Below are 24247 nucleotides of genomic sequence, written 5' to 3'. Positions count from 1 at the left end.
GTGCACATTGTAATTATTTTTTAAAATAAGGTAAAAGCTGATAATTGTGTAAATAAGCAAAAGTATATACTTTTTCCTTAATCGTTTTTAACCTAAATTAGTCTTAATTTTGTGTTATTCCTACAGTGAAAGAAAACATGCATTGTCACATATCAGGAAAGTTGTGCAGTTATTTTTTCTTCTCCCGAATATTCTGTTGGCTTTGTGTTCCACATATGTTGCACCACATTAATATTCAAACAATTTTAGCACACGAAGATTTGTAACCTCATTTTACCTTGATTAGTGACTCAACTCATGTTCTTGTTGTAGGGCTTTGACCAGCTTCGACTTGAAGGATTGCTTTGTGATGTGACCCTGATGCCAGGTGACACAGATGATGCTTTCCCTGTGCATAGAGTCATGATGGCATCTGCTAGTGATTACTTCAAGGCTATGTTCACAGGTAGTTTGCCTTTTAAAACTCTGAAACCACATTAAAACAATATGAAAAATCCGTGTTTAAACCTTTTTTATTTCTAACATGAAATTTAGTTCTTTTGGAAACAGCTTCAAAAGAAGTACACAACAGTATGTATGGTTTTCGGTGGTGCTGTTTTAACATGGAAAATTGATGCACTTTTTTCATATTGTCCATCTTTATCTCACAGCTTTTCTTTTTCAAGCTCATATCTAGTGGGCCATCAGAGACTCTGTGTCCTCCTAATACAATCTCTACTCTATGTCAAAAGATAGGAAGTGAGAACATTTTGGAAGCACTTGCATCATATATGACCTCCATTAGTATAGAGATTATCTTTTTTAAGTACTTTCTTTTAACGGTAAAATGTGCAGCAGACTAACTCTATATGACTGCTTATATAAAATAAGACTTTCCTTTGATTTTATTGCATCTAATTAGCAGCAGAAGTGAGTTTGACCATAATTGTCCACCTTCATTTAATTGAATGTCTTTTTATTTAAGGTGGAATGAAAGAACAAGATTTAATGTGCATTAAACTTCATGGTGTGAGCAAAGTCGGTCTAAGGAAAATTATTGATTTCATTTATACTGCAAAGCTTTCTCTTAATATGGACAACCTTCAAGACACGCTGGAAGCTGCCAGTTTCCTACAGATTCTGCCAGTTTTGGACTTCTGTAAAGTATTTCTCATATCTGGGGTAAGATATTTTGAAATCTGATTTTTCCTGTGGTAGACTCTGATGTAGCCTGTTTAGATTAGGACTCATGAAATCTGCAGTGCAGGAATGTGAAACTTGCCATTAGACAGATGTGTCTTGTAGTATGTGGTCTGTAAGCAAGGTGAGATTGAAACAGGTGCATTTTTATGAAATAGAATCATTTAATAAAAGCCTCTGTGTTGGCCGGGCATCGTGGCTCACGCCTGTAATCCCAGCACTTTGGGAGGCCGAGGCGGGCAGATCGCCTAAGGTTGGGAGTTCAAGACCAGCCTGACCAACATGGAGAAAGCCCGTCTCTACTAAAAATACAAAAATTAGCTGGGCATGGTGGTGCATGCCTGTAATTCCAGCTGCTTGGGAGGCTGAGGCAGGAGAATCGCTTGAACCTGGGAGGTGGAGGTTGTGGTGAACTGAGATTGCGCCATTGCACTCCAGCCTGGGCAACAAGAGTGAGACTCAATCTCAGGAAGAAAAAAAAAGCCTCTGTGTAATCAAATGACATGAGATACTAATAATGTTTGATGAAGATATATACTTTAACTGTTTGATAATGGTATATACCATAATCTGGTTTTATTCACCTTAATGACTATACAAACAGGCTTCTTAAATGTAATTGAATGGAAAAGTAATCTGAGCTTCTAGAACTCTTTAAAATTTCTTCTTTTAATATGGGAGCTAGATCTTAAGAAGAACTGATACCTATGGGCAAACCTGTAAGAATGTAAGTCTTGATTCCATAGAAACATATCACCTACTGAATAGTGTTTAGCCATTTTTTAATAGATAAGATAGGACACATACAACTACCAATCGATGAAGTACTTAATGGTAGTCACCCAGTTCCTGAAGAGAGTTTTTTATTTTAGTTGAGACCTTTAAATTTTACTTCTGGGGAGATAAATGGCTACATTGGACAGAAATATTGCCAAGACTTCCAGAGGTCTTGGAGCTTGTTTTTCTGATTAAGAATTCTGGCAATATTAATTTTTGGTATATTTTCTAACTCATTATGTTGATGGATATGTTTTCTATAATTTTTTAACTCATATCAATCTTAATATAGGTAAATAATTGCTGTTAGATCTTTACAACTTACATTTTTTGAACATGGAACTTTCTTTAAAACACTAAGTTTCAAGAGAGCATGTCCTTAATTATTTTATTATTAAGGTACTTACTATCTTAAAAGTCAGCCAATAACTAATTTAACTGGCCTATTGAAAGTATGTTTTTTGTATGTTTGATTTTAGAAAACTCAGACTACTGTCTCACAATTACTTATAAAATTTGAACTAATTGCTACTTTTAAGGGTTTTTATGGCAGCATGGTGCTATATTGTTGACTTGTATTGTCTTCTTTATTGCGCAAGTAGCCCAAGTGAAGTTGGTTAATTCCCATGCTATTGCTTGCCTCCATTACTGAATTTAGGTGCTAAATTTTATTTAAATTTGATCATACAAGGCCCATCCCCTCAAGAGCTATTAGGATCTCACCTCTGGTTGTGTCACTGGCATGATATAACAACTTCATTTCAAGGAAAAATGAATCATATTGAATGTGATTTTCAAAATGCCTCAAGTCCAGAATTTAATTTAGTAGTAACACTTAAAGCTTGTACTTATAGACTCTTAACATTGCTTTACACTGATCTTAGCAACACATGGTCATCCGGAGCCAGATTAAGGAAAGTGCCATGATTTCTTTGGAACTAATCCTTAACAAGAGACATTATTGGCCTATCCTCTAATACAGAAGTTTAGTACTTAGAACTTCAGATATTGATTGTGATCAATTCCTTTACCTGAAAGAAAATGACCAAACTGGATAATACACAATACAAAAAAGTTATAGTAATATTATTGTCACAATAATAGAAAAGAATTTTGTTCTAGATAACTGTATTTAAAGCAATTTTATTTAAAGATGAGACCATAGTCACTTTGTATTGCTAATTTCCAGTAATTAGACTGTTGGTTCCTTAACCTGTGTTGAAACATTTATTATAATTGTTTAACAATTTAGAAATGTCTTCATTTTTATAAACACTTAATATTGCCTTAAATATCATGTTCATTTTTTTTTTGCATCCTTTGCAGACATCCTAAAACCTATTTCTAATGGAGAAGAGGCTTCTCTGTAGCAAAGATTACTTGTGATAGAGTTTACTCCTACCTCTCAGTTTTAGAATTTTCTTGCCTATGAACTTTTAGGAATTACCTCTTTTCTTTGCATTATTCTACCTTACTTGTCCTTCATCCTTTTTTGCAGAGGATATGTCTGTATGGTTTTAGAGTAGAAATCTCTTCCCTCTCAGAATCCATTGTAATTTTTGAGAAAATCTGGCAGATTATTAGTTCCAGGAACATGCAAAACCCAAGTTTTCCTTTACCCTTCTTTCATGCATTCTGTTTTTTTAGTTAAACCTATGTTCAGTCTTGCTCTATTTATTTCCCCTTTCCTTCTCAGCAATCAAGTGAAAAAGGAAAAATAGTAGCCCAGTGTATTTTCTACTTATAAAAACTGAACATCTCAAGATACTATATTTTTTAAAGGAGGATTTTTTGAAGTTCTTCCATGAGCTAAGTTATTATAGATAAATTTTAATATAATGTTCTCATGTTTAAGAACGGTGTGCTGAAATAAGATGTTTTAGAGGAAATAGGCTTTATGTTTTTAATGATATAGTGATATTATAGTTCACATAATCAAAACACTATTTGGGTTTGAACTTTTAGACAGAAAAATTCCCTTCTAATACAATTCTGTTCTATCCTATTCTCAATCATTTGTGTGGAGGAAGAAGAACAGTGGTACGTAAAATGTGAATCAGTAACAGTGGTATGTAAAATGCGAATCAGTAAAGAACCCAGAAAACATGTATGTATTAGTTTTGAATGATAACTCTAGATATATTAGTAAAGCCACACTCACCTTTGGTGGGATAGAGATACCAGTTTTCTATAACAGAGCATCAGTGTTAATAGAACAAGAGCCAACCTCCCTTCTAACTTTGCCATCATTTGCAGTGTTACTTAGTGGTTTATAGGATGTGGCATTTTTGTTTTTGCTATGTTATTTTCTTGGAGTTATGGAAAAGAGGACAATGAAATGAATACAGAAGGATGACAATGAAGGATAGATATGAAGCATAGTAGGTAAAAATTTCTGTAAAACTAAAACCACTTTTATATACTATGGAGATAATGGAAAATTGCCTTTGTTTAGTCATACCTAAAAATTGCATTGGCTTTGTCCTTATGACATTGTATAACTACAACATGTTAAATACTGTGCCCATTAGCTAGTGTTTTTTTTGTTTGTTTGTTTTGTTTTTTGAGGCAGAGTGTCGCTGTTGTTGCCCAGGCTGGAGTGCAATGGCAGGATCTTGGCTCATCGCAACCTCCGCCTCCCAGGTTCAAGCGATTATCCTGCCTCAGCCTCCCGAGTAGCTGGGATTACAGGCATGCACCACTGTGCCTGGCTAATTTTGTATTTTTAGTAGAGACGAGCTTTCTCCATGTTGGTCAGGCTGGTCTCGAACTCCTGACCTTAGGTGATCCACCCGCCTCAGCCTCCCAAAGCACTGGGATTACAGGCGTGAGCCACCGCGCCCAGCTCCATTTGCTAGTTTATAAGAAAGTTGTGTAAATTTTGTTTATCCTTTGTTTGCAATTTGAAATTTTTAGCATCTAGCATTTGCCCCACGGAACTTTTGTTATGGAGGATTTTAGGCTAGTTCACAAAACAACCTAATTTAATGTTAGGTTGCTGAAATAGGGCATCTGTAATTGAACTCAAAAGATTACAATTTAAATATACAAATATATAGAATGAACAAAACAGAATAAAGGTGAGAAAGAAATCACTTTATGTTTGTATAAAAGCATTTTTTAACAAGAGAATGAGATATGTCATTGGGCTTTAGACTTGGGGATAATCTTTCTTAAAATAATTTTTTAATTGTGTTTTCCCCCCTTGATGCAGATAGATTACTGGTTTCACCTGCACATTTGTTATCAGTGATGGGGTGGAGAGCTTACAATGAAGTAGAGAGAAAGTTTATTGAGGTGACTGGAGGTGATGAAGAGTTGGAGACAAAATAAAGGAGGTACATAAGTGGGAAGGAGACAAGAGAGAGGAATAGGGAGAGTATGTTTCTCTCAAAAGAAAAACAAAAAGAATCAGAAGTCATTGGAGAAGACAGTTCCTTTTACTTTGCCTCTGTTACTAAATTACTGAGGATTTCCTGCATAGTACATATATTTCACATTCTTCATTTAATCTAAATTGTATTTACCCGGAAAGATTAACAGACATGTTTTTTAAGATTTTTTTTTTCACTTTGAGGGCAATTTAATGCAAGTTAGAGACAAATTGTATAGATAATTAAAATTAAAAATGAATCAAAATTATTTCCCTCCCCACCAAACCAGTCTTGACTTCCTTATTGACAGGGCTGATATTGGGCAAATAGTACATAGAAGGCCATCCCCGTTGCTTATGGTCGGCCATCCATTCTGATTGGTTGATACCCATCTTGTGTGGTTTTTAAATATTCTAAATATCCCTCCTATAACCTTGAGCACCCATTCTTGCCTATCTGCTATCTGGGACTCTGTCTGGGAAGAAGAGGCCTAGCCTGGGCTCAAACCTCTTCAACCTCACAAAAGCCATTGTAATAACTAACATTGCATTCAATAAAGGAACTGCATTCAAAGTGCAAATAAATAGAGAATTGAATATTTTGGGCTGGAGACACCAGTGGCATTCACCTCAAATAGCATTTAGAAACTGAAGAAAGACAAAGACTGAAAGAGAGAGAGGTGTTTATTATTTAATTATCCCTTTGTTCTTACCAAAGTGTCTCTTCTTTGTGTCCTGTGACGGTCTCATCTGTGGAAGGAGGCTTGAGAAAAGATACCTGTACATTCTCTGCCTGCTAAAGTAGCTTGTTTGATTTCTTCCTAGTCTTATTCTGTGGACATGGTTTCATTCTCTGCATTGATTGTACTAGATATCAGGCTGTCATTTTAATAAACTAGATAGCACCAAGTAGAATTTGGCGCATTGAATGGCTAAGGAGTTCCCCAAATTTTTGCCAGATTTCTTAGTCTTTGCATTTCCCTTGAGAGTACAAAAGCAGATACTGGCTGGTCCGAGTGCAGTGGTGTTTACAACTAATTGATCACAACCAGTTACAGATTTCTTTGTTCCTTCTTCACTTTCACTGCTTCACTCGGCTAGCCAGGAAAAAAAAAAAAAAAGCAGATACCCATTTTTTCCTAAATGGGAATTTCTTTGTATAAAACACCAATCTTTTAAAAAAAGTCCTAGATTTCAGATGAAATCTTCCATTAAAATAGCAAATTATGTTAATGACAGTGTTTTGGGTACATCAGTTATAATTTGAATAGTACAGCAGCAGTGAGGACCAGTATGTTATTGAGAATACCACTTGCAATGTTATGATGTTGGAAGTGCCTTTAGGATGACTATGACTGTTGTTTGGTTATAAAAGAATAATTTATAATAATTTATATCAAGGAAATGTAAACGAGCAGTTGATTATTTTAAGAACAATTTTATAGGTTCCCACAGGTGCTTGAAGAATTTTATCCCTTTTTGTTGTTCTTTTTTTTTTTTCTTTTTTTTGATGGAGTCTTGCTCTGTCACCAGGCTGGAGTGCAGTGGTGTGATCTTGGCTCACAGCAACCTCCACCTCCCGGGTTCAAGTGATTCTCCTGCCTCAGCCTCCCAGGTAGCTGGGAATACAGGCGTGTGCCACCACATCCGGCTAATTTTTGTATTTTTAGTAGAGATGGGTTTCACCATGTGGGCCAAGATGGTCTCGATCTCCTGACCTCATGATCCACCCACCAAGGCCTCTCAAAGTGCTGGGATTACAGGCGTGAGCCACCACCCCCGGCCTTGTTGTTCTTTTTAAATGCCAATGTAGTTATTTGGATTAACTTCTGTTATAACTCTGTTTTTACGTGAACCTTCTTTGGAATTGTGGCCAGGTTTTCAGATGAAATAAAAGATGAACTCAGATGAAATTTCTACTTAGAAATTTTTAAAATAAGCTTTAAACTTCATATTTTATATTTTCAATGTGTATTCTATTATATATGTAAATTGCATTATAAGTCCAATTATCCATTTATGGATATCCAATTATCCATTTATCCTTTTATGTATCCAGTGGATAAACAAACACATGTATCCATTTAAAAATACTGTCTAGGCTTAATGTTTGGAGATCTTCTAGCTGAGTCACTTTTAAGAATCATGATGGAGAAGTGGATTAAAATGAACCATAATAGAATATTATGTATTTCTCTGAATATTGTTTACTATAATTCCATCAGTTTTGGTCTATTTATATTGTTAATTATTACTGTAGACTTTGCTTCTTTAATTTCTATATTCTATGATTAATTTTTAAGCTTTGATTACATATACTTGCTAAGAATTAATTTCCTATTACATATTTTTCTTGTCTGTGTCTCATTTTGAAATTAATAAGGTTTTAGTAATTTGCTACATTAATTCAACAGGTATCCTATTTTTAATTGCATCTATCATCGTATCTCTACTTTTTATATTTTTGATACTTGTAGTATTTAGCCTTTGTTGTATACTCACAGTATGGTAGCTGTTGTATATGAGCTATAGAAAATACTTAGTCTTGGGTACCCCATAAATATGTATACCAACTATGTGCCTACAAAAATTAAAAACTGAAAGAAATAAAAAAAGAAAATACTTAGTTCTTCTGTCAAGAAGATAACAGTTCGGAAGGTTATGGAATACCTTTCTCTGGTGATTTTAAAGAAAAAAATAGGCAGCTATTTGTATTGGTTAGATGGTCTGTCAAAGTCTTTTCTAGTCTTGTGTGTCTGTATATATGAACGTATTGATATACAGAAGGTATTTTCCAAATGCCTGTAAATAAAATGTAAGTTTCTTTCTCATGTTATTCTAGCAATCGTTTTCTCACTGGATAAATTTGAAGAGGGAAAAGGTGAAGGAATTAAATACCTTGATCCCATTTCTAAATTATACAGTTTGGCTTTTAATCTTTAATCTTGCTCTATTTTACATGCTATAAATTTAGATTTCAGTTTGGTGACTGGCAACTGGTAGTATCATTTTGTCTTCTTAAAGTACCCATTCTTTGTTGTTTTTTAGTAATCATATCAATAATGATGAGAATTTGCATAGTTGGGAATTATATTTGTGTTGTCATCAACTTTTGCTTAACTGTACTAATAAACATCTTCAAAAGTATAAATCACCTTCACTCTGGGGACGAGATAATTCTTACTTGTCTTGGGAAGTGAATTCATGACCTCAGATTCCTTCCACTCAGGGTGAATTGGGAAAACAGGTATTGACTGTAACTCCATTTACAAAACTTAAATTTTTGAACCACCGACCTGCAGCTCCTCAAATTGGATTAAATGGACTTTTTATTAACCACGTTAGAAATCCAGGGTATTTATACAGTGTTATGCTGTCTATTTCTAGAGACTCATAATTTGTTAACTTATTTTTCTATTTTTTTATGTTACAGTTATGTGTTAGGTATTTTAAAAATATGTAGCTACTAAGTAAAATAAGCAATTAAACATTTTTGTAAAGCAAATCAGCTACTTAAAAGAGCACAAATTCTTTTTGAGTAATAAATCAATGATAGACTGGATAAAGAAAATGTGGCACATGTACACCATGGAATACTATGCAGCCATAAAAAAGGATGAGTTCATATCCTTTGTAGGGACATGAATGAAGCTGGAAACCATCATTCTCAGCAAACTAACACAGGAACAGAAAATCAAACACCACATGTTCTCACTCATAAGTGGGAGTTGAACAATGAGAACTCATGGGCACAGGGAGGGGAACATCACACACCAGAGCCTGTTGGAGGCTGGGAGGCTAGAGGAGGGATAGCATTAGGAGAAATACCTAATGTAGATGACGGGTTGATAGGTGCAGCAAACCACCATGGTACGTGTAATACCTATGTAACAAACCTGCACGTTCTGCATGTATATCCCATAAGTTAAAGTCTAATTAAAATAATCTATGAAAATAACAATGTGTGTGTATGTTAACCTTAGAGATTTCAGTGATATTATATCCTAACTGGGCTGTCATTTTATGCGGAGGAGTAATGTTTTTAGCTTTATTTCAGTTTTTAAAGAAATGTCAACAGGAGGATTATTTTATTTTCTCTTAACCATCTGCCAAATCTGTTAACTATACAGGTGTGAGGTTAACAATACATTGATAAAGTTTGTGTGATATTGAGGACACATAACCTTACAAAATTTTAAAAACAACCAAACATTTAAGTCTTTTGCCTGTGATCCGTGTCTGTTTGTATACATACACACTGGCATTTTTTATGGTAGGCTTGTTTTTGTGGTTTGTTCTTTGTATTATATTTGCTAATTTTTTTTTCCTATTTTTCCTTTGACGAGTCAGTTATTAGAGCATTGAAAAGAGGTTCTACTGAGGAAAGGCCTCTCTGTCACTTCTCTTCTTTGTCAGCTTTTCACTTTATGGTATATTTTGCTCTATGGTGGGGAGATGGTTCTGGGCTCACGTTGACGCCAGAGAGAAACAGAATGTGCTGAAAGTAAGAGTGGCTAAGGAAAGCTGTGTTGCCCAGATGGAAGCAGTCATCACAGATACCAAAATCTCATTTACATGAGAGATTTGTTGTAGATATACCCCTCTGCCCTTAAGAAAGACATTTCCTTGCTTATATTTCCAGATAAATAATGTTGAAAATTAATTTACCCTAGGAATAATTATCTTATTAAATTGTTTTCATTATGAGTGATAACTTTGAAGGAACCAAAATGAATGATAGTAATGAGTGATGCCTATTTACGTGAAAGGGAAATCCAGGGATTGGGTATTAGAGCTTTTCTGTTCATGGATCTGCTAGCTGTGTGGTATTTTTAAGAATAATGACTAAGAAGTGGATTGAGATGAATCATAATAGAACAACCTTCTATTTTCCCAAGTTTCCATCTGGCAGGAATTTTATCAGTACTTTGGGGGTGGGGGTGGGATACATTTTTGAGGAGAGAAGAGTAACTGGTTTGGCCATATTCCAGTTATAACATTGTTTCTTAGAGTAGCTTCTAACTTACTGACTTTGATCATTTTCTTTTAGTCAGCCTTCTAGTGGATTAAGTAAAGGTGGTTTGCAAATTATCTGTTTGTAGATCATTGATACATTTAGATAAGAATCCTATTTGTATCTATTTGAACATTAAAAGCATAATTTACTCTTATTCTAGAACAGGTATTTGTGCTATCAAGATGTGATTGCCATGAAAGTAGTCATGTTTTAATTTTTTTTAATTGGCTTAATAGGTCACTTTAGACAACTGTGTTGAAGTTGGACGGATTGCCAACACCTACAATCTAACCGAAGTGGATAAATACGTTAACAGTTTCGTCTTGAAGAATTTTCCTGCATTGCTGAGCACAGGGGAGTTCTTGAAACTTCCTTTTGAGCGTCTTGCCTTCGTGCTTTCCAGTAATAGCCTTAAGCACTGTACTGAACTTGAGCTCTTTAAGGCTACCTGTCATTGGCTTCGCCTGGAAGAGCCTCGGATGGACTTTGCTGCAAAATTAATGAAGAACATACGATTTCCACTGATGACACCACAGGAGCTCATTAATTACGTGCAAACGGTGGATTTCATGAGAACTGACAATACTTGTGTGAATTTGCTTTTGGAAGCCAGCAATTACCAAATGATGCCATATATGCAGCCAGTTATGCAGTCAGACAGGACTGCCATTAGGTCTGACACCACTCACTTGGTTACACTAGGAGGAGTGCTGAGGCAGCAGCTGGTTGTCAGTAAGGAATTGCGCATGTATGATGAAAAGGCCCATGAGTGGAAATCGTTAGCCCCCATGGATGCCCCAAGGTACCAGCATGGCATCGCCGTCATTGGAAATTTTCTCTATGTGGTTGGCGGACAGAGTAATTATGATACAAAAGGAAAAACGGCAGTTGATACAGTCTTCAGATTTGATCCTCGATACAATAAATGGATGCAAGTTGCATCTTTAAATGAAAAGCGCACCTTCTTCCACCTAAGTGCCCTCAAAGGATATCTGTATGCAGTTGGTGGGCGAAATGCAGCAGGTGAACTGCGTAAGTACATTTATATTAAGCATAGAGACAAATTTCTTCACTCAGAAATTCTTATCAAATCATAAAATAAGCAGTCCTGTAAAATCAGATAAAAATGTAGTTAGGGTTTTATTTTAAAACTATTTTTCTGAGAAAATATTGGAGACCATCTTTATGCCTTATCTGGGCATATATCGTTGGCAAGGGAACAAATTGTATGTTACAAATACATCAGTATGTTGTAGCATATTTCACCTGTGCAGTATATATGGTCTTCATCTTGAAGGTTCATCTAAAGAGTATACTTAGCTCATTTAAATTATAATAAGGTCTTGGATAGAAGTTTGGCATGTTTTCTCATTTTCTGCTTTTAAAAGGCCATATGATATTTTACTGAACAGGTTACAATCCTTCATTACAGAAAACTTTCATTGTTTCTTCTTTTACAAAATTTGTTACCTATTAGTGGCCACATAGATAATTTTCTTTATAGATTAAATGTACAAAGTTCAACATTATCCAAAGTTTGTTCACTGTGAATATTATGATCTATGACTGTTTTAAAAATAATTCTCTTGACGTAATATCAGATAGTTTTCTTTTCCATAAGCCCATCTGGTAAGCTTTATTTGATGGTCACCTTTTTGTCTTCCCAGTATAAAATTGGTCATAAATGTACTTTGATATAGAATACTTTGGCTATGTAAATTAACCCAAAAAGGTAAAATTTTATTATTTCAGATAAAATTGGGATAGTATAATTTTTCCAAAAATAAAGGCAGGAAGTCCACATTTTATGTTGTGACATATATTTGTCATTACCATTATTGTTTGGCCTTGTTTTCAATTCTTTTATTCTCTATTATAAATAGAGTCTGTCACAGGGAGGGAAACATCACACACCAGGGCCTGTCTGGGGCTGGGGGGCTAGGGGAGGGATAGCATTAGGAGAAATACCTAATGTAGGTGACAGGTTGATGGGTGCAGCAAACCACTATGGCACGTGTATACTTATGTAACAAAACAGCACATTCTGCACATGTACCCCAGAACTTAAAGTATAATAATATAAATAAATAAGTAAATAAATAAAAAAATACAAAAAAGACAGAAAGACAGACACAAAGAAAGAAAGAAAGAAAGAAAGAAAGAAAGAAAGAAAGAAAGCAAGCAAGCAAGCAAGCAAGCAAGCAAGCAAGCAAGCAAGCAAGCCAGATGTGGCTCATGCCTATAGTCCTAGCTGTTAGGGAGGCTGAAGCAGGATTGCTTGAACCCAATAAATAAATGAATAAATAAATAAATAATGTCCTTGTAGTTGACCAATTCCAGGCTCCATAGAGCTGGGAAAGTTCAAAATATTGGCATTGGCTCTGGATAAGTTCAGAGTAATTCCCAGTATCTTTATTTTTCAGTATTCTAAGAAATAAAAGATAGTTTAATGTATTTGAGACTAAGCTATTTATCAGAGAAAAGAATAACTGTTCTCAGCTTTTATACTTTCCTGTTTATAAAACCCTTTCTTGTTAGTGACATGGTCTTTTCCTGATCTTTTCTACCCAAAGTTTTTTTTTTCTTTGTTGTTACAATGATATTTTTTTCTAAGACCAGATTGTCTAGATTGTTGGACTATGTTGCATGATCATGAACTGCATAGGTTTTCCAATATATTTTAATAATTGGACTTTTAAAAGCAGTTAAGGCATAAGTGTCCTTAGTGTACAATTGTTCTTTAGGCCTCCTCAGTCAACCTACACACATTATTTTCACGTTATTATACTATTTTAAATTTGCGGTATCTGGAAATATCTAGAAGGTGCAAGTAGTGACTTGGTTGTTTCTTAGAAAGTCCCTGTATAAGATAATGTTTTCTTAAATATTTTCTTCACAAATAATAGGTCATTAACTTGGTCAGTCTTCTTTTCTCAAAGGAAGTAGCTCCGTTTTTCAAAGTCCTTGCTTGTTGATATTATCACCCCTGTTAATATGCGGCTACTTAGCTTTCAGTATATAGTTCCTAATACTAATTAAAAGCCATGTTCTTCTGGGAGTTTTTAATCTTCAGGCCAAGGAGAGTCATTACATAAAACCAAGATGCTGCAGGCTTCTTTCTTTGAACCTATCCCAACTCTCTTTCAGTTGCTCCTATGGTATACCCGTCTAGGAACTAGAAATAGACCACCCTGTTGGGCAAGTGGCTCATACACAGGAATCCTTGCTCCTGACCTTCAGAAACCACCCCTCCATCTCTGATTAAAAACAGTCTTCTGTGTTTCATTTTGAAAGGGAAAAGAAACAAGGAAATCATGCTTTTCTTAGGGTATTCCTAAATTCATATTTAGGCTTTAACAATAAAATTTCTAAAGCTTAACCTAAGGATAATGACTTAAAAAAATTTCCCCTCTAATGGTAAATATAGGTCCATTTTAATCTTATTTCATAAACTGCATTTAAAAAATGCACATGTCATTATAATACAGGCACAAACCATCTATTCCAAGAATTCTAATTCTAGTTATCATCCAATTATTTGATATTTTATTCCATTTGAAATGATCTATAGATTACAAATCTATAATGACCTTATAGATTTGTAACCTATAAGTAGCTAAACTTTTGTAGAAAATGATTGCGTCCCTTAAAATCAGCATACCCATCAAACGCATTCTGTACTAAACATTTTATTATACAGTATATTGGAAGTTTAAAAAATATTTTGTCATTGACTTAGTAAGTGCATTCAAATTTAGAGTCTTGATTTCAGGAGAAAAAAGGCCAAAAAGAGTCATTAGATAAAGCCAAGAAGCAAGAGGTTTCATTTGTTTCTGATCCACTCCACCCCCTTTGAGTTCTTTCTATGTTATACTCAAATAGAAGCAAGAAGTAGATTGTCTTGTCACGTCACATCCTATATTACTGAGGTAACCAAACTTGATGAAACCTGCCTTGATTACTATTGCTCCCAAAGAATAATATTAATGAAATTTCCTGAATTCTATCCATGATCGTGTTTCTCTTTATATAAATAAAAAGTGAATTTGTGTTAGTTGGCATTTCCAGTTTTCTTGGACCCATTGTTTTTGCAGAATAGCAGATTCTGATTCTAAAGAAACTCTTGCCTATATTTCTGAATGTTCCTGCCAGAAACTGAGTTTTTAACATTTCCCCTACCCTACAAGCGCTTTTTAAAAATAGAATTCCTCCTTCAACGCACACATTAACATCTGTTATAATAAATTAACATTCCCATTGTAACTGATTAAGTTGAGACGTTCATATGCCTATGTAAATAGAAGGAGGTGATGGGAATGGGTGGCAGGAAGAGGGGATTGCTGGGAAAGTCATTTAACAATTTAATAGGTTGATTAGTACCAGTATATCACTTCATACACACAGTAACCATTGCCTGTATATAATTATAAAAAGAAAAATTTGATGGGTACAAAAATAGTTAGAATGAATTAATAAGGCCTAGTATTTGATAGCACAGCAGGGTGACTATAGTCAATAATAATTTAATTGTATGTTTTACAATAAGTATGAGTATATATAATTGGATTATTTGTAACACAGAGGATAAATGCCTGAGAGGATGGATACTCCATCTTCTGTGATGTGATTATTATACATTGCATGCCTGCATCAAAACATCTCATGTACCCCATAAAAATATACACGTACTATGTACCCACAAAAATTAAAAATTAAAAAAAAACAGTGGCAACATTTGCAAGACAGTTTAGATCACTTTAATGCATTAGGCCTTTTAAAATCTTTCCATGGGGTACTTGGACCAAAGGAAACCTAAGCCCATTGTTCATCAAAAAAAGACTGTGTGTGTGTGTGTGTGCACGCACTAGCACACATGTGCTCACCTGGTTTAGTGCTGAAATATAATTCCTTCAAAATGCTGCTTTCCTTTGACACTGGTTACAATGGGAAACTAGGGGAGGCTTAGAGTAGCTGTCACTTAAGTGTAAAAGGAGTCAGTTATTTCTGGCATCTTTCAAAATTGTGTCATATAAGAAATCAATCTTCTATTTAGGCTTCCTATATTGAAGAAGAATATGACAGCTCCAATGTCTTTCACTTCAGTTAAATATTAATAAGTTAAGGTTTCAAATAATGAAATAACTTATAGAAAACATGTTAGATGTTTTTCAAATACATGCACAATAAAACTACTAAAATTTATTAAATGCCTCTATACCCCCCAAAGGATTTGGGGGTTTCTTGATCACTCACCAGCGTTCTATGTTTCTAGAGTCCATCTCCCCTGTATGACAGCCATCATTGTTTAAATGATTTTCTTTAGGCTGATCTCTTTCCTATTCTTAAAGAACAAATAAATTCCACATCCTCTTCTGGGACCGATTCTGGATTCCTATGGAATTATCTCAGAAAATAAGAACTCCTGATATATGTGAGATAACCAACCTAAGTATAATTCTTAAATTGGAGAGATTCTTTAATGTAAACACTAGGCCACCAAACTACTGAAGTTAATTCTCTAGATTAGGGGCCAGCAAACTTTTGTAAAGGGCCAGAAAGAGTATATTTCCAGCTTTGTGGGCCATTCAATCTCTGTCACAAGTAATCAACTCTGCTGTTGTAGTGTAAAAGCAACCCTACATAATCCATAAACAAATGAGTGAGGCTGTGCTCCAATAAAGCTTTATTTGTGAACATGAAATTTGAATTTTATAGAATTTTCATAAGTTACAAAATAGTCTTGATTCTTTTTCAATGTGTAAAAAATGTAAAATCATTCATATTTCTATCTTTTGGGCCCTACAAAACAGGAAGCAGACTGGATTTGGCCTATGGACTGAGGTTTGCTGCCACCTGCTCTAGATTTTTCCAGTTGCCTCTTTACCATTTCCAACTCTTATAGACTACGATTGAAGCACTGCTTTGTGGCTCCAACTCTTTGCCTTGCATCATCCCTTACTCCCTCTTCCCATCAGAGTTGTTGGTACTAACCTATATCTGAGTGTCGTGTAAATATGGAAAATGGAAATAAGAGCATGTGTATCTACTTTGTAATTAGATGTATTTTATTTTAAAATAAAATACTATTGATTTTACTGATAACAATAGCAATTCTGCATGGAGAATTGCATGACAATAAAAGTTGACAATAAAAATTAAACGCCTGGAACAGCTAAAGGAGATGCATTTTTAGCTGGAAAAAAGCTTAAGAATGATGGACTATTATATAGTAATTTTGTTATTGGTGGTTAATAGCTATCTTGAACTGAGGGCCTCCTGTGTGAGAAAGTACAAATGGATTCTTATAACCACTATTAGGGGAAAATGCAATTAAGTCACTGACAGAGGAATTATCTTTCTACATAGGAAAATATTAATAATAATAAAAAGTGAATAAGTATTCAAATTCTAACTCCACTATAAAAAGAATAAGAAGAAACTAATGGAAATCACATTGGAACAGTTTGAATTAAACATAAGAAAGGACAGTTACAATCCAAAAATTTCAAAGTTTAAGTCAGAGTCCCGCATTAAGAAAAGTGTAAAACTATAGTGAATCCTGTCTTTGGCTTCAAGCAGATGGAGATGATATCTGGAAGTCTTTTTAGACCCCATTTCTGATAGGATGTGTGGTTTAATTACTTCTAAAACCTTCCCATTAATGGCTTTGCTGATGCCAAGTACCAATCAATGCACTAGGTTTTCTCTTATGTGGCGAGAGAGAGAGAAGGAGAAAGAGAGAGAGAGAGAATAATAATGTAGGATTTTGCTTGTCCGTTAGGTAAAAGTCATGCCAAAGGCAAATGGAAATGAACATTTGAAAAGGCATCCAGTGACTGGAAATAGTAAAAGAAAAAAAACAGTACTGGGACATGTGGCAGTTTAACTTGTTATTAATTTTAGAAATAGGGTTTAAAAGAAATAGAATTGGCAAGGATCCAGGCCTAAAGCAATGAACAAAGCCAACAAAGCAGTAGGTAAAAATGAGAATAGTAAAAGCCTTTGAAATAAGACTGAAAATTCAAAGCTAAAGTAAGTGGAAAAGGAAGTCAGTAGAGAGATGCAAGAAGTGGCATAATATAGGTGTGCTTGGAGGAGAAAAGCATACTTTGCGTAGTGAATTTGATGATGAAATGAAATTATTGAATAGAGCGGAAAAGTAGTCTTTCTCTCTCTGTCTCTCTCTCGCTCTCCTCTCTCTCTCTGTGTGTGTGTGTGTGTGTGTGTGTGTGTGTGTGTGTGTGTGTTTTGCCTGTCACCATGTTATCTTTTTTTTAAGTAGAGAATCTCATTCAAAGGTTGATTCATCAGGATTGCATTTGGTTGCAAGTAGCTAAACCTAATTCCAGTGGCTTGATCAAATTGTCCTACTCAATAAACTTCTGCTTACCCGTCGCTGCCCAGAACTATATCATATGGTGGACCAAAGCTTCAAGGGAACCTGCTAAATTAAATTTCGTTTTTAGCTTGGTGTAGTGCTTCCCTAAGCAGTGTTGTGGTTCTGTTAGTTTAAAAAAGTAGGGTTGGGGGACGCAAGAAATTGGATTAGCAGTTGGCAGTGTCTGCAATAAATAATATGAACTTTTCAAGTCAATCTAGACCTCATGCTTTTGATGAGTTCTCTTAATAGCTTTTCTGCCTTTTAAAAAGTGATTACATTTTCCATCTTTCTTGGTGACATTGTTCTGTTCTTGAGGTTATAACAGACTGATTGAAAGATACTTAAGTGAGTTGAGGTCACTTCTCCAAAATACATTATGTTAAAAGATGATAAATACATTACTGACAGGAAGTATTCTTAATAAAGATCTTCATATTATGCCGCCAACCATCTTCAGGTTAAGAGTAGTACTGGCTGCAGTGATGGTGGGTATATACGAACTATTAGCTTTAAAGTATAAATGTAGAGAAATTATTATCTGTGTCCATTTTGTAGTCTGTATATGAATTAAAGCAGTGGGCTTCAGAACATAAACCAAGAAGTGTGTATATTTTCATTCTCAATGTAAAAGTTTGCTTCTTATGTATTAACGTTTGTTTCTATCAACATGGGGACCCAGAATTGAGGAGTTTTTCATTTCTTTTGATTTTTTTCATCATTTCTTGCTATGTTTTTAGAGCAAAGAAAATGGAGAAATGTCAAATTATAAATATGTAAGCAGATTACAGAATAAATCTTAGTGATTTCTGCAATGACAGAAATTTGTTAGATTCTTACACTATCTAGTCTAATGTAACATGTACTAATGGTTTATATTATTAATATAGTCTCAATAATTACTGTAAGAGCTCCCCCCAAAGTCTTACACATATCTATCATAGCTATAATAGATATGTTTCAAGTGTTTGGATATTATTACTGTTCCACTTAAGAGAAAAATAATTAATTGCTAAATTTGAAGTTAAAAATAATTTTCTTTTCTTTTTTTTTTTTAACAGCCACAGTAGAATGTTACAATCCAAGAACAAATGAATGGACCTATGTTGCCAAAATGAGTGAGCCCCACTATGGCCATGCTGGAACTGTGTATGGAGGAGTGATGTATATTTCAGGTAAACAAGTATCATGTGAACACAATATAATATATAAGCTTTTAACTATATGGTTATCTTTCCATATAGTGGTAGTAATAATAATAATTCAGGCGTCAGGAGTTTGAGACCAGGCGGGCCAACATGGTGAAATCCTGTCTCTATTAAAAATACAAAAATTAACTGGGTGTGGTGGTGCACGTCTGTAATCCCAGCTACTTGGGAGGCTGAGGCAGGAGAATCTCTTGAACCCAGAAGACGGAGGTTGCAGTGAGCCGAGATCGCGCCACTGTACTCCAGCCTGTGTGAAAGAGCGAGACTCCATCTCAAAAAAAAAAAATCCAGAAAAACGGAGAATCAAAATATAATTTATGTTGATTTTAGAAACTATTTTTGTGTGTATTTGCATATGAATGCCTTGGGCATTCTGTAAATTTATGAGTACTAGTAAACCAATCCTGTTGTAAGGTATAACTTAGAAAAAATTGGAAAGCATTCAAATTTTGCTTTCCAGTCCCCATGCTCTGTATTCTGATAAACACCATTCATAGTTTCTGTAGCAACAATTAATTCATTTTATTTAAGATTTAGCTAAACTATGTGAAGGAGTGTATCATTATATAACATATAAGTTCTCCTATGCATAAAACGTGCTTCCAATATGCATAATAGTACGTAATAATGTTCATTCTCTCTTTCAGTATAGTCCATAATATGGGTTTCCTTCTTCCTTAGCATTATAGGGGGATTCTACTATGGTGTCATTGCATAAATATTTCTGTGCTGATTATCTGTATTTTATGCACATGAAGATATATTTTTCTGTTAAAAAATTCTGAAATGGCTATAGTTTGTTCACAGTGTCCCAGCAGCAACTTTCATTCTCAAATTGTTGGTGTTTAAATCAATCTACTGTAGAATTTCTTTCTTTTTTTAATGCATTTTCTGCTTTCATTCTCCTGTAGAATTTAGGAAGAAATCTCACTTTAATGTAATGACCACCTCTGGTATTGACATTTAACTTTGTTAGTCAGGTTATTATCATTTGGCCCTGACACACTCTGCCTGGGACAATTCTTCCCCATATGAAGGCCTGCCAGTGCCAGGCCAGCAGTTACATTACTAGAGACCAAGGGTGTAAAGGCACTATTTGTGACCTGATTGACCACTGCCTTATGAAATTTTTAATCAATAAGAATCAATGAAAGGCCTGTAGTATATGATTGGCAGGTTTCTGGTGTTAAATTCATGAGCAACTACAGAATGTCTTATATTGGAAGAGCCATCCAGGTAATAAATATGCTCCCATTAATCAATGATTTACACCATCTATCTATTTTATGTGGGCAGCTGCTGTACCATTATAATGAGAGCTCCAACTCCTCTGAGAAAAATGACACCTGAATTGTTTTAGTGGTGTTTTGGCATAACTGGCGTATATTGCAGAAATGACCTTCCCAATCAAGAGTGGTTAGAAACTATAGCTGATTTTCAAAACAATGAACACTGTTTTGCTTTCTGGGAATTCTGTAAAGCACAAGGAAAATATTTTTAAAAAGCAGAAGGAAACAGTGATAGTGATTGGCATCTGGCCATTTGACAGTAAAGCTTTGAATGGTTTGACTAAAGATTAGCTTACTTCTTTCCCTTGTCTACAGAAGGTATCGTTTAATACTTTCATTGTAGAGACTGGTTTATATGTGATCTAAGAGTACACTTTGTAGATGATACAGACTAAATTAGATTAACAACAAATTGGTGCATGTATAAAATTCCACGTATATTCAGCATTCTAATTCTTTAGATTTTTAAATATGCATTCTGATAAGAGATGACATTATCCACCCTCACTCTGCCCACAGAAAACTCTATAAACATAAACAATTCTGAATATTCTTATAAGCTTTTACACATGTGCAAGACTTTCAACTTTTTCAAAGCATTTTGATAAATATCTCACTTCAGAGTCACAATCCTGATGCAATAACTAGAGTAGATATTGTTTTGTGACAAGTGAGGAAATGGGAACCTGGAATTTAATGTGCTCTAGCCCAGTGCTCAGTACCCAGAGGGTACCCACTAAAAGGCAGTAAGTAGTGAATGATGCTTTGTAGTTTGAATTTACTACAGACCCAACTGTATCAGTGATCAAAATATATTTTCCTTCAGCAAAGCCTTTTAAATACCAGGGATCTACATTTGAGAAAGTCATTGCAATAATGTAAGTGATTGCAAAAAAAGTAATTGTTTTGTTCTTTAAGAAGATGAAAATGCTATTTTCTTTACTTTTAATCCAGAGAATGTATTTATAGAGGGAAGACAGTCCTAAGAACAGTATTGATAAGGTATATGTCATAATATGTGACTAAAAGTTATCTGTGGCAGAGCTCCTTTAATTACTTTTGCATTTCTATAATTATTTACTTCAAAACTATTGTTTTCATTCTTTAGGAGGAATTACTCATGATACTTTCCAAAAGGAGCTCATGTGCTTTGACCCTGATACTGACAAATGGATCCAGAAGGCGCCAATGACCACTGTCAGAGGTCTGCATTGCATGTGTACAGTGGGAGAAAGGCTCTATGTCATTGGTGGCAATCACTTCAGAGGAACAAGTGATTATGATGATGTCCTAAGCTGTGAATACTATTCACCTATCCTTGACCAGTGGACCCCAATTGCTGCCATGTTAAGAGGGCAGAGTGATGTTGGGGTCGCTGTCTTCGAAAATAAAATCTATGTGGTTGGGGGGTATTCTTGGAATAATCGTTGTATGGTAGAGATAGTGCAGAAATATGATCCAGATAAAGATGAATGGCATAAGGTTTTTGATCTCCCAGAATCCCTTGGTGGCATTCGTGCTTGCACACTCACAGTTTTTCCACCAGAAGAAACCACACCATCACCTTCTAGAGAGTCCCCTCTTTCTGCACCTTAAGATCATCTCTACAACTAAGATGCTGTAGTTCTGTCTTTGCAATGTGTCATAAATTCTCTTCTTTTTCCCCCTTAAGTAGTATATATGTTAGGATTACCCTCTGGTAATTGATACAGATATTGGAAAAAAGACAACATTGATGTTATTTGTGCTCTTTGTTTGGCCTAGAATGTTTATAAAGTGGTAACACAACCATTCTGGAAATGTATCCCCTAGAAGCTGATGTTTAAACATATGAAAAAAAAAGTATTGTCTATAAAATGTTTCTTCAGTACTTTTTAAATGCTGTGTATTGGGTGTAAGGTATTTGTCATCTTACATTAGTAAACCCAATAAGCCAAGTTGAAGGTGGATTATAGTAAATGTACAACTGTGCTCACTAGGCTTCAAGTAAAAAGTTTTCCTTTCATCTTTGACTGTAAGATGTCAAAGGGAGGCAGCCTGCTTGAACAGGAAACAATACACAAAAGGTTGCCAACTCGCATGAGCTACCTCCCTCTTTTCATAAAGTATTTTTGACATATCTGTCAACCCACTTGACTGTGTGGGTGCATTGAGAACACAAAGTTTCTTAGACACACAGGAGAAGTAGCTTAAATTCACTAATATTAATTTAAAAAGCAGCATGAACCCTCTACTTATAAACAAGGGTTTGGTGTTTTTAAAGTATGTATACATACATACACATACACACATACACATATGTCAAATATAATTTTTTTAAAAATTGAGTGGCACATCAAAGAAATATGAAATTAAAAAGAATTCTTCCAAAAAAGCAGCTTCCATTAAAATGGGAATTCAGTATGCACATACTGAATGCATATATGTAGAACCATACAGAATTTAGGTGGATAAGGGCTAGAAATTTTGAGCAACAAAATTTGTCACTTGACCATATTTTATCTTCAAAAACTGTATTCTACTCCTTCTCCTTTGCTGTTGAGGTAACTTACATATTATATGTATTCTGTATACTCAGTTCATAAGGTTATTTAGCACAAAGTATAGCAGCTTCACCTGGAGAGCTGCTTTTGCTCAGTAAATTCAACTTCCATGTTTTATCTTTTTTTGTTCAATAAAAACATTTAATGTCATTTTGGTCTGAGACATCCCATTATTGTCTGATTTGACTTCCTTTGATTAAATATCTATATTTTTGGCATGGCAAAATGTGATCAGAATTTACAGCTCTGAGCAGCTTGGATGAGTGAATATGCCTTTTTATTCAAGGAAAAAAAGAATTTGACAAAATCTAACCTTATTCATCAAAACTCATTGCTGGTTGTGTTTGGGGAATTAGATTATGGAAGATGCTAACTGACTTTTCATCACCACAGAAGAACTGCCAGCCATGTCTAAACCAGAAGAGCAGTTACAATTCCGAGTTTAGTCTCCCTGATCTTCAAGAGGATCCATCTTGCCTGATGAGAAGGGATTGTGTAAAATTACCTTAGAGATTTGTCTTGACCTGGGATCCCAAAGGAAAAATGTTTTTGTGAAAGATTATTTGAGAATTATATTAGCATCATATTGTGATCTTCTCTACTTTATCTGCAGATGATCAGATTAAATCTGAGCCAAAAATTTAGGGCTATGATAATACAACTAGTGAGACTCCAAATGTCACTGCGTCTATCTTGAGTTAAATAATTAAGGAAACAATTTTCTCAATAGGAAAAGCTTGGTATGAATTTGAAAATCCCTCTTGAGCATTATTGTGCTTAAGTCCGAGCAGCTGGTCAATGGTATCAGTTCTCTGCTTATAGGCAGAGTGAATTCAGGCATTTGCACATAGTTAACACCTGTCTGAAAATGGAGGCATTATATGGTTTGACTGTGTCTCCATCCAAATCTCATCTTGAATTGCAGCTCTCATAGGGACCCGGTGGGAGGTAATTGAATCAGGGGGACGGGTTTTTCCTATGCTGTTCTCGTGATAGTGGATAAGTCTCATGAGATCTGATGGTTTTATAAGGGGCAGTTCCTCTGCACACGCTCTCTTGCCTGCCACCATGTAAGACATGCTTTTGCTCCCCCTTCACCTTCTGCCATGATTGCGAGGCCTCCCCAGCCGTGTGGAACTGTGAGTCCATTAAACCTCTTTTTTCTTTATAAACTACCCAGTCTTGGATATTTCTTCATAGGAATGTGAAAATGGACTAATACAAGGAGTATATAAGACAGATTGATAATTCAGAAACAACGATCAGGCATGGGGGCATGCCTGATCAGGTGGCTCTTCTCCGAGCAGCAAAGGTTCTTTCCATCTTGTGGCCTCCCCCTTTTAGGTTCTCAGAGTCCTCTCCAGTCAGTCAGAAGAAGAAAAATGGAGGATTGCAGGTGGGAGGGCTATAGTGGTCAGGCTTGAAAGAAGCATACATTACCTCTATCCACATCACCTGTACCCACATTCTAGTGGCCAGAAGT

The 24247-nt window shown here is 35.1% G+C and overlaps 1 protein-coding gene across 8 annotated transcripts in view; it reads left to right on the top strand.

Annotated features, from left to right (window-relative positions):
* KLHL13 (kelch like family member 13) overlaps positions 1–22914 on the top strand; it is a 218866-nt gene extending 195952 nt beyond the window's left edge. For all 8 annotated transcript variants that reach the window (XM_003814280.4, XM_063601660.1, XM_003814284.3 and 5 more), the window contains 5 exons: positions 313–445; positions 965–1161; positions 10583–11378; positions 18786–18899; positions 21330–22914. In XM_003814280.4, coding sequence (XP_003814328.2) covers positions 313–445; positions 965–1161; positions 10583–11378; positions 18786–18899; positions 21330–21817 — 1728 coding nt within the window. In that variant the 3' untranslated portion in view covers positions 21818–22914. The remainder of the gene's footprint in view (positions 1–312; positions 446–964; positions 1162–10582; positions 11379–18785; positions 18900–21329) is intronic.
* The last annotated feature ends 1333 nt before the right edge of the window (positions 22915–24247 follow it).

The sequence above is a fragment of the Pan paniscus genome, chromosome X, assembly GCF_029289425.2.
Source record: "Pan paniscus chromosome X, NHGRI_mPanPan1-v2.0_pri, whole genome shotgun sequence".
Lineage (NCBI taxonomy): Eukaryota > Metazoa > Chordata > Mammalia > Primates > Hominidae > Pan > Pan paniscus.
The sequence above is the reverse complement of the archived record's forward strand: the minus strand, read 5'-3'. Positions and strand labels throughout refer to the sequence as shown.